Consider the following 12,541-nt stretch of genomic DNA (forward strand, 5'->3'; position numbering starts at 1 on the left):
TCAAGGAAAGCCTTTCATCTAAAGTAACTTCTAAGTCTTTTATGGAAGAAGCATACCTAAGAGGCTGTCTGTCAATGAAATAAGTTAAACAAATCCTGTTCAACTTTCGGCTAAAACTGATACACTTATTAACATTTAAATGAAGACTGTTGCTACTACTCCAATTTTATAAACGATCAAAATCAGTTTCTAAAGAAAATTGATCTCTAAAATCACCAATAACCTTCCAGAACTTCAAGTCATCAGTAAAAATTCAGCACTAACTACTCAAAAACAGCTAATATAATCATCGAACTGAAGAAAAAACTCACCTGTAATTCTCATAAATGAAAGCCCCATGGTGTTTCTAATATTGCTTCCAGCAAAACCAGCTATGTGAGCTCCCAAACTGAATCCCACAATGTGCGTCAAGAGAGGACTGATGCCGTATGGAAAAAGGTTCATGGCAAGAATTGCCAAGCACTGCCCCACATGCCATGTGTTTAAATATGATGTGATGTAACACGGGATGGAGGAAATAGGTTCCCAATCCACTGAAAAAATACCACCTACGTGAAGATTATTTAATTATGGGAAATGATATGAAGATTTACCATGCAATAAAATAATGAGCAAGACAAAAATCAGGACAACGATATAATTTATCACAGACAGATGTTCTTCTAGTACTTTTTCCATTCGATCTTCATATTTTCCAGGTACTTAGTCATGAGACATATCTACCAAATCCTGTTCTCTGACTAAATTCCAGCAACACATCCTACTTAACCTACTTACTAACCTACTTACTAACAACCAAGACTTACTCAACGAGTCTCTGTCTCTTCCACAGCGTTCTTTTCTTCTTTAGCAGCCTCCTTTTGTCCACATCTGAACATAAACGTCCCCGTGTGTTATCAATTTTCACCTGTCTTTAGCTGTCGAGTGCCAGATTCTCGGAATAATAGTCGAAAGGGAAGTCAACAAATCGGTACTAAGTTTTACCCCATATTCAGAACGAATCATAGCAATCCAACTAAAGCCGAACAAAGGAAAAATTAACATTATTCAAGTCTATGCACCGACAGCAGAGAAAGAGGATGAGGAAATAGAAGAATTCTACAAGCAACTAAAATATATTCTGGAATCGACCAAAAAAGAAGAGGTCACCGTAATCATGGGCGATTTCAACGCTAAAGTTGGTAAGGTGAAAACTGATGGATGCACTGGTGAATTTGGACTTGGACAACGAAACGACCGAGGTGAACGTCTCGTACAATTCTGCCAAGAAAAAGAATTTGTAGTAATGAACACTGTTCGGATTACCAAACCGTAGATTGTACACGTGGACATCACCAAGGGATAATGCAGACAACATCCTCAGGAATCAAATCGATTTATATACTAATCAGAAGCGGGTTAAAAACTCCATCACGTCTACAAAAACCTATCCAGGCACTGATATAGAATCGGATCACAATCCCGTGGTGGCTGTAATAATAATAAAGATAGACGTTAAGCAACTGAAAGACCCACCTATACTGGAAAGGACAAGAGAACAGGTAAACAATAATCTTAGAAACCTCGCTGCAAAAAAAACACAGGCAATGTAGAGGACAAATGGATGGAGATACAAAAGGCCCTTATGACAGCTCCAAGCAAAATTAAGAAAAAGGAATGAATGACAAACGAAATTTTGTACCTTATGGAGGAAAGGCGAAGAAATAAAACCAACAAGACAAAATACAAAGAGGTGAACCGTGAGATTAAGAGAAAAATTAGAGAAGCCAAAGAGAAGTGGGTTCTGGAAAACTGCAAGGAAATAGAAGAATATGAAAGAAAGTACGATAGCTATAACATGCATAAAAAGATCAAGGAAATAACAGGTAAAAAGTGAAACAAGCATCCATCGTAACGGACAAAAAAGATAAAATAATTACAGATTTAAATGAAAAACTGGCAAGATGGACAGAATACATTGAAGAACTTTTTGCAGACGAAAGACCAGAAATAGCAGTGGCAGAACCTACAGACGACACAACAGGGCCTGAAATCCTAAAAAGCGAGATAGAATATGCTATAAAAAAACACAAAATAGGGTAAAGCTGCAGGACCAGATAAAATTCCTGTAGAATTGTTGAAACTTATAGACGACGACACACTTGAAATAATGGTGAACCTCTAAGGTACTAGTACACTTTAGAAGACCAAAAACAATCATTTTTTTTCAAGAATTTTTTTCTCAGAATCTTTATTAGAAATGACCATAAAACTTTTTACATATTAATATCTAACTCTTAGAGAGTACAAAAAATATATCTTTTTTCATTTATGCACGTACACTAATAGTGTAGAAGGCGCAAAAGTCGAGGCCTCGAAAAATGATGGCGGACAGTTAATCTCAGGATTGGGATATCTGAAAAAAAAATCGTACTGCATTTGAAAAAGGAAGGTTTCTTATGTGACAATTTACCAGAATTTGACCAAAAAATAAAAAATAAATATTTTTTAACCATGAAAAACTGAAGAAAAACTAATTTTTTCACTAAATTTTTTCAAATTTCAGTGAAATCTTTTTTTTTGCCGAATTTTTCACTAACGGTGGTAAATTGTCACATAAGAAACCTTCCTTTTTTAAATGCTGTACGATTTTTTTGTTTCAGATATCCCAATCCTGAGATTAACTGTCCGCCATCGGAGCTACTTTTTTTGAGGCCTCGACTTTGGCGCCCTCTACAATATTAGTGTACGTGCATAAATTAAAAAAGATCTAGTTTTTATATTCTCTAAGAGTTAGATATTAATATGTAAAAAGTTTTATCTCCATTTCTAATAAAGGTTCTGAGAAAAAAAATCTTGAAGAAATGCTTATTTTTGGTCTTCTAAAGTTTCTACTACCTTTCACAATTTATAGAACAGGCATCATACCAAAGAAATGGCTCTCCTCTACAAAACATTGGTATGAACATTAACGGAGAGTTAATTAACAATATTCGCTATGTGCAAGTACTTAGAAGGCAATTGAGAAACGATCGTGCACGAATAGCGAAGAAATATTGCAACTTCCTTAAATAATTCATATTGTCAATTGAAATTGTCAAATTGACGTACATTTCATATCTACTGTCATTGAAGAAGAAAAATTATATGTTGCTCCACAATATTGATATGATATGCAATTTTTATATAAAGGTAAATTTAATTAATTGTATTTTGCTTGCAGTACTGCAATTTAATAACTAATTTTATTTACTACATACAATTGTTTACGTTTTAATAACATAACCCGAATCTTATTTTTTCTTCTTATTATTTTTTTGGACTATGGCCTTGACAATTATCCTGTAACCAGGACTAATATAATTGGCCAATATAATTAAAAGTGCGAATAAAATTGCAGAGCGTAGAAATAGGTGTCGCTTTGCCGAACTTGCACGGTCCCAATACGATACGCTGATGACACGCTAATAGTAACAGATAACCTGGCAAATTTACAGTATTTGATGGAAAACATAAACACTCATACCAGTAAGTATGGTCTAAAACTGAACATCAAAAAGACTAAATTCATGACTAACAAAGAAGCTATATACCAATGTGAATTTAACCATAAATAATCAGCCAGCTGAAAGAGTTACGTCCTACAAATATTTAGGGGTTTGCTTCAATGATACTAATGACCAGACAAGAGAAATCAAGAGGCGAATAGACAATCGTTTGTCAAAATGAAAAAGTTCCTTTGCAGCCGGGACATAAATATAAACTTAAGAACGAGAATGTTAAGGTGCTATGTTTTCTCCATTCTGCTGTACGGCATGGAAACTTGGACACTGAAAAAGATAAACATCAAAAATATTGAGGCATTCGAGATGTGGTGTTACAGGATAATGTGGAAAATACCATGGACAGAAAGAGTAACAAATCAAGATGTTTTGCTGAAGATGGGGAAGAAATGCGAAGTCATAAAAACCACACAAACGAAAAAGCTGGAATATCTAGGCCACATAATGAGAGAAGAAAAGTACTCTATACTAAGACTCATAATCCAAGGAAAAATCTCGGGAAAGAGAAATGCGGGACGTAGGAGTATTTCCTGGTTGCGAAATTTAAGGGAGTGGTATGGGTGCAGTTCAATACAGTTGTTCAGAGTTGCAGCCAACAAAGTTAAGATTGCTGTGATGGTAGCCAACCTCCGATAGGAAGACGGTACTGCAAGAAGAAGAAGCCAGATTCTCCCTGCATTTTCTTTAATCCCGTGGATCCACCTTTTTTGTGGTCCTCTGATACCTCGTTTGTATGCTCTTGGTTGCTTTATTATGTATTAGTCTCCTTGTTCACTTCTCTTCTCTGTCTCTTGCCACATGTCTTGCCTATTTATTCTTCTTTTTGCTTTATTGGACTATAACTTGTTCTTTTATTAATTTGCTTGTTCATTGACGGGTTGTTGCCTGTATGGAAGATTGTCACAACATCTCTTGCATACTTGGCCGACACTTCTTCTACCAGGCAGTTATTGGTTATTTACTATTTTACGACCCTGATTATTCCATTTTTTTGATCCTATTTCTCCACCTATTTTGATCATCTCGTTTGTTATTCTCGAAAATCTCAAAAAAATACTAATGTAAATAAATAAAACACCATAGCCCTATAAAGTTAGATTTTTGAAAAATTAAAGTAAAACCTACCTATAACAACATTGTATCCAACGCTTTGGTAAGCTACTGTGACATTCGTAATGGCAGTGTCTACTTTGAGTCCTCCATAACCGTGAATAACAACTTTAAACGGCAAAAGATGGTTAAATTCTTTTGGAATCACGGGTTCGTAAGGATCCAGATCATGGTAAGTTACATTCTCACCTTTGCCTATGGATAGAATAAATTTTGTAGCGTATGGACTGCATGGTTCTTCGAAATATATGGGACAGTTGCCAAAGTCTAGCTTCAATGCATCAAAACCATCTGTAAAAGATATAATAGAATAAGAACCTAATCGTAGATAAATTAAAAGTGAACATACTACTGTAGTTTACCTGGAGAACATTACTGGAGAGATAGCCAAAAACCTATGATACTACTGTTTTCAAATACTACTTTTTCTTCTTCCATTATATACCCAATTTTGCTAATTCATTGCTGAGTGGTTGCCTCTAACATTGTCACTGGACGTCATCCATCTGGGCGTGATGACGCAATCAATGATTTTTTTTAAATAGGAATAGGGGTCGTGTGATAGCTCATTTGAAAGGTTATTTAATTATCTCTTCACTAATATAAACATTAACATAATCATTTATACAGGGTGCCCAAAATTTTTTTTAAATAAATTAATTGAGACAAAAAGAAGAATGTATATAATTTATTTAATTCGAAATACATTTAACTGCTGTCATAAAACAGAAAAAAATGTTTATTTGATAAATAAATATTGTTTTTCGCTTAAATTCAATATTAAAGCTGCCACCCACGTGCCTCTTAGCAGTTTGAACATTTAATTTAAGCGAAAAGCAATGTTTATTTTTCAAATTAATATTTTTTTCTGTTTTCTGACAGCAGTAAAATGTATTTCGAATTAAATAAATTATATAAATTCTTCTTTTTGTCTCAATTAATTTAATTTAAAAGAACTTTTGGCCACCCTGTATAAATAATTATGTTAATGTATATATTAGTGAATAAATTACCTTTCAAATGAGCTATCACGCGACCCCTATTCCTTATTTAAAAATAAGGGGTGGGGGAAGTGGAAGGGAGGGGGTTGACAAATTAACATTTCTTTCTGTTTTCTGACAGCAGTAAAATGTATTTTGAATTAAATAAATTATATACATTCTTCACCTTGTCTCAATTAATTTAATTTAAAAAATTTTGGCCACCCTGTATAAATAATTTTATTAATGTTTATATTAGTGAATAGAGAATTAAATTACCTTTCAAATGAACTATCACACGATCCCTATTCCTATTTAAAAAAATCATCGATTGCGTCATCACGCCCAGATGGATTACGTCACTAGTGTGATATATATGCCAAAAAATTATAATTTAAAAATACAAATCGAGCTGATTTGTAATTTATCTCCAGAGTCTCCCATTCTCGAGAAAATGAATTTATTCCAACTCAAACGTCCTCACTGTACCTATAACTTCAGAGGCTTATATCCTAGAACTATTTTTTTTTGGAGCTACGCGTCCATGGAGTCTTTTGTTCTACACATCAAGGACTACCAGAATCCAAAATTTCAGAGCATTTCACAAAGGGCCATTTCCCATAAGGTTTCTGCGGGGTCCTAATTTTATAAAAGATATGTCAAAAATATGAATTTCGTTAAAGACTAAAGTACCTTTATGTATATTCCAAATATCAAAAATTGTTATTATGAAAAGTTGTTTGGAATTAAAAACTATGTTTTAATATATAATTACATCCTTCTAATTGAAATTTTTTTTTGAATTTTTTCATAAATTACTATAATATGTATATTTTGATAACTATTTTATTATCAATTTTACGAAAAAAAGTTGTTCCTCATAAAATGCTCTAGCTGGTCTAAAATCTAAGATACAACCATCAGATATCAAACTTTTTCAATTTTATACGAGGTATGTAAAAATATTAATTTCACTTAACAGTTAACTTCTTTTATATTTCACAATATTTCAATTAGAAGGATATTATTAAATATTGAAAAATAGTTTTTAATTCCAACAACTTTTCTAGATAACAATTTTCGATATTGTGAAATATAAAGGTGCTTTACTCTTGAGTGAAATTCATATTTGTTGACATACCTCGTATAAAATTAATAAAATTTGATATCTGATGATTGCATCTTAATTCTATACGATGCAGAGTATTTTATAAAGAATACCTTTTTTTCGTAAAACTGATAATATAAAAGTTATCAATAGGTTCCAAGTTACGTAGACATACTGTATGAGCTAAAAAAAGTTTTTTTGTTGAACATTTATTATTAGTCCAGAGAAATAAGATTTTTCTCGTGACACATCTCCCTCCAGGCCGAAACTAAATTTTTTGTGTAGTATGGACATCTATATTAATAACCTTTATGTTTCCTGCAGCCGATTTTGATGATATACATAGTTATAAACAAATGAAGATAAAAAACGGTAAATTTTCGTTTTTTTTTTCGTTTATAACCAAAAAGTTGAGCCTTTTAATCAAATTTGAGAGTACGAAACTCATAAACCGTCTAAAAAATTTCAATATGGCGTTCGCTGAATATGTATATCCTTATTGGTTGCTTAGAAAATCGCAAAATAAATCACAAATTTTGAGTTTTTATAAATATTCATAACTTATGTAAAAGTTAACTTAGAACCTTCTTATTACACGAATTGCGGAGACTTCTGGTGCTTAAATTATATTTTAAATTTCAAAGCAATTGGTCAAATAGTTTAAAAGTTATTTAATTTGTTTATCCCAAATTCATTTTTTTTGCAACACTATAAGTCAGAAAATTATGAGGTTTCAGTAAGACTTCTGACAGTTGATGGAAGAAGAACATTTATACTATTGACTTAATTAAAAAAAATGACAAAAAGTAATTTTAAACAGTAAAATTATTTTGAAAAAACACGTCGATTTTTTGCTTACTTAAAAACAATTAGAATAACTTTTTAATCGTTGCCCGTAGAAAAATTATTTTTTCATATTTGGAAAGACTGAATTTTTATACATATTTAGAAAGAAAAACAATTGTCCTAGGACAATTAGGGACGAAGTTAGCCTCCCCTTTTCTTAATTCACATGTTTTTGCAAAATAATTTTGCAGTATTTAGAATTATTTTTTGTCATTTTTTTTTATTAAATTAATAGTATAAACTTCTTCTTTCATAAACATAGAGTAGCAAAAAAAATTAATTTGGGAAAAACAAATTAAATACTTTTCAAACTATTTGACCAATTACTTTAAAATTTACGGTATGATTTAAGCACCAGAACTCTCAGCATTCCGTGTAATAAGAACGTTCTAAGTTAATTTTTACATAAGTTATGAATATTTATAAAAACTCAAAATTTATGATTAATTTTGCAATTTTCTAAGCAACCAATAAGGATAGACATATTCAGCGAACGCCATATTGAAATTTTTTATACGATTTATGAGTTTCTCACTCTCAAATTTGTTTAGAATGATTAACTTTTTGGTTATAGACGAAAAAAGCGAAAATTTACCATTTTTTGATTTTCATTTGTTTATAACTATGTATATCATCAAAATCGGCTGCAGGAAACATATAGGTTATTAATACAGATGTCCATACTACTCAAAAAAGTTGGTTTCGTCCTGGTGGGGGTTGTGTCACCAACAAGATATTTTTTTCCTTATTTCTCTGAACTACATTGTTGAAACTTATTATTAAATGTAGTTTAGGTAAGTTTTACAGAAAAAAGTTTTGATCACTTTGTATAAACATTATTTAGCTGGTAATTTTCAGTTTTTGTATTATATTTTTGTTATTTTTCTTAATTTTTTCAAAAAGAAATTGTTTCTTTCATTTATAAAGTAAAATAATTTCAAAAATGAATAACCATTTTCAATTTCGTTGCAACACGAAACTACAACCGTATCATTATTTTAGTTCAATCAGAGAGTGCAGCAAGCACCTCTACCGGTTTCGAAACTTATTAGTCTCTCATCAGGAGGCACATATGCTGCTCTCTCTGACCCAACTAGGGCAAACCCCGGCGTGCAGTCACGGATTGCAACGAACGATAATGGTAGTGATGCCCTAGAGGTAACTGCTAGCAAATAACTAAGTTTTAAATCTAATAGCACATGAAACGACATCCAAAAAGGTTATTATATATCCTACCAGACTGAAAACAATGGGAATTTTACAATTTATAATTCACGTCCCATCTGCTCAGCGTGGTAAAAAGTTCCAACTAGAATGGTTCCCTTCGTACTCCAATCAGAGTAAACATGTAAATCAAAAATGAATAACCATTTGAATTTCGTTGCAACACGAAACTACAGCCGCATCATTATTCCAGTTCAATCAGAGAGTGCAGCAAGCACCTCTACCGGTTTCGAAACTTATTAGTCTCTCATCATGAGGCACATATGCTGCTCTCTCTGACCCAACTAGGACAAACCCCGGCGTGCAGTCACGGATTGCAACGAACGAAATGGCAGGGATGCCCTAGTGGCAACTGCTAGCAAAAAGCTAAGTTTTCATTCTAATAGCACATAAAACAACATCCAAAAATGTTATTCTACATCCTATCAAACTTAAAACAATGGAAACCTTCTCAGGTAACAGCTCCGAGGCTTCTACAATTTGCAAGCCATAACGGATGCTGAGACTAAGGATGAGGGAATTTTACAATTTATAATTCACGTCCCATCTGCTTAGCGTAGTAAAGTTCCAACGAGTTTTGTTTTAAATAATTTCGTTCCATTTAAAGATTACATAATATTAAATAATATAATAACAGAAAATAAAAATAACTTATAACACAATTTAATAGACTTGCTCTAGAAATTTATAAACGTCTAATGGCCCTGTTTCAAATGGAAATCTTAAGGTGAGAAAATACGTGCAGAAAATAGTAAAAAGGATGCACACACACGTAGCACATGACATTGAATATCAATATGTATTCATTTCTATGTCAAGTCTAATCCAAATATGCAAATCGAATTATTACTGCTATATTACAGTCGCTACTCAAGGTATTTAATTTTTTTACCAAAAATGAAAATGTACGTAGTAATGTAATAATGGACACTATTAGGATAAGTTATTTGTATAGGTACTGTATTACAAATAGTTAAAGTATAAAAACTGCAGAGATCACCAAAGAATTTAGAATAATTACCTAACATCTTGCCAACATACCAACACCAGGAGCAATCAGACAGGGAGACAGCCTCAGTCCATTTCTATTCAATATGCTAATGGATGAAATAATAGATGTGGAATCGCTTCAACTAGGATACAGACTCGGCCACAGCAGAATCAGTATAGTGTGCTATGCGGATGGTGCAGCCCTGATTTCAAAGGACGAGGATGACCTACAAAGACAACTTTATCGATTCAATCAAGCATGTCGACGTCGACGACTCAACATGAACATATCTACGCAGAAAACAAAATGCATCACCATTGCGAAAGACCTAATTAGATGCAAGCTCGTGGTAGAGGGGAAACCCGTAGAACAGCTAAATCAGTTCAAATATCTAGGTGTAGCGTTATCAAGTTATCATGACCCAGCCAGAGACCTAAGAGGACAAATTAGCAAGGCCTCTGTCTTGTCCGGGTGTTTGAGAGATGTGGTCTGGAATAACCCATATATGAAAATGAATAGCAAAGTTAGAATTTATAAAACTTGCATCAGACCTGTCATGACCTAGGGCATTGAATCAAGAGAAGATACCAATAAAACGAAAAGCATGCTACGAACAGCCGAAATGAAGACACTAAGAGCAATAGAAGGGAAGACAAGAAGATATAGAATACGAAACAACACCATCAGGGAACAATGTGGCGTACAAGATGTAGTCAGATGGGGCAGGGAAAGACGAAGAGAATGGTTCAGTCATGTAAAAAGAATGGAGGAGCGCAGACTACCAAGAAGGTAGTCCAAGAAGGACTACCTAGAAGGAAAACCAGCAGACAAGCGTCCACCGGGGAGACCACCAAAAAGATGGAGAGATAGCTGGCAGTCTACCTCTTAAGAAATACTTCAACGTCGGAATTAACAGATCGACAGATTTACAACAAGTATAAGAAGAAGGGGAAGACCTAACATCTATGTATATACTGACAGGAATAGAACGAAAATAAAAGAGCATTGCAAATAGTACATAATAATTAGTTTAATAAGCCATATAGTAAAGATATGTCTGAAAATATTGGAAAACCTCAGTTTAGGTTAGAAAGTGATTTTGGTACAGAAGAGGCTTTATTTTAATATCCAGGGTCTTATATCATTATCATCACGTAGCGCTACAACCTTGGGTGGGTCGTGGCTGACTGTAGAACTTCTTTCCAATTTGTTCAGTCTTCCATCAACCTAGAATCAAATGGAATGTTCAATTTCCGGAGGTCTGCTTGGATGTTATCTCTCCATCGCATTCTGGGACGTCCGAGTAGTCTTTTGCCTGTAGGAATCTCCTCCCATACCAGTCTTACAAGTCTCTCGTTATGAAGTCTGTGCACGTGGCCTGCCCATCTTAGTTGCTGTGATTTAATGTCTTGGACAATATCGATGTCATTGTCGAGTGCTATTAATTCGATACTGGTCCCAAAATATTTCTAAGTATTTTTCGCTCAAAACGTCTGAGCTTTTATTCGTTTGCGTTGGTCATGGTCCACGTTTCGTATTCATATATTAGTACAGGTCTGATGATGGATTTATAGATTTTGATCATGGAACTTCTTGCAAGATTTTTTGATTTTATAAGCTTATCCAGTGCGAATAAAGAGCCATTTGCCAATTGGATTCTATCTTTTATTTCTTCAGTAACATCGTTGTCAGTTGTGATTACGGCCCCGATACGTAAAACGTTGTACTTTTTCGAAATTGAAGGTGTTGACCATCACATTTCGTCCTATCCTGTCTCTTCGTGTCCTTCTATTTATACACATATATTTCGTCTTCTCTTCAATAATCTTCAGCCCTACTTCACTTGTTGCTCCTTCCACCTTGTTGAAAATGTCTTTTATGGATAGGATGGAGTCTCTAAGGAGATCAATGTCATCTGCGTATGCTAGTTATAGCTAGGTACCTTGAACCGATATCAGTTCTGCTTTTATTTCGGCCCACCTCATGGCTTTATCTAATACAAGGTTAAAAAGTAGTGGAGATAACGCATCACCCTGTTTGAGTCCACTGTTTATTTCAAAGCTTCCAGACAATTTATTATTTACACGTACTTTGAATATTCCACCCTCCATACAGACTTTGGTCATCCGAATGAGTTTCTTTGGTATTGACAACTCCGCCATGCCATTGCATACTTGGCTTCTTTCTAGGCTCTCATATGCCTGTCGAAAGTCTACTATAATGAGATTGTGTATGGGTCTATTATACTCCAATCCCTTTTATAGAAGCTGTCTCAGCATGAATAGTGGATCTATTGTTGATCTGTTTGTCCTAAAACTGTCTTGATAGTCTACTAATAATAAGAGGATTAAATATATCGCGTGTTTAGGAGTGAAATTCCTCTATAATTCACGCATTTTGTTTTGACGCCTTTTTTGTGGATGGGCACTGGGCACTATGATGTTTTCCTTCCAACTTGTTAGTATCCTTTCTTCTAACCATATTTGTATTATTAGTTGGTTGATTTGGCCATGTAGAGCGTCTCCACCATATTTCAGAAATTCTGCTGATATCTCGTCCGTACCCGGCGCTTTGTGATTTTTCAGGTTATTTAAGGCCTTTTGAGTTTATTCAAAAGAGGGATTTTTGACGGGTATGTCCGCTGTGATATAGATCTCTTCTTTGTGTTGTTTTTCCTGTATGATGTTTAGAAGGTCCCTGAAATAACCTTTCCATTCTTCAGTTAGTTCTTTATCGTCGA

At 33.8% G+C, this 12,541-nt stretch overlaps 1 protein-coding gene across 2 annotated transcripts in view; it reads right to left on the reverse strand.

The window, feature by feature from the left end:
- Window positions 1–12,541, reverse strand: part of LOC114335305 (pancreatic lipase-related protein 3-like) — a 593,140-nt gene that overhangs the window by 527,970 nt on the left and 52,629 nt on the right. For both annotated transcript variants that reach the window (XM_050646050.1, XM_050646049.1), the window contains 2 exons: window positions 4,668–4,943; window positions 312–533 (listed from right to left, as the gene is read on the reverse strand). In XM_050646050.1, the coding sequence (XP_050502007.1) occupies window positions 312–533; window positions 4,668–4,943 (498 nt within the window). The remainder of the gene's footprint in view (window positions 1–311; window positions 534–4,667; window positions 4,944–12,541) is intronic.

Source organism: Diabrotica virgifera, chromosome 3 (assembly GCF_917563875.1).
Source record: "Diabrotica virgifera virgifera chromosome 3, PGI_DIABVI_V3a".
Lineage (NCBI taxonomy): Eukaryota > Metazoa > Arthropoda > Insecta > Coleoptera > Chrysomelidae > Diabrotica > Diabrotica virgifera.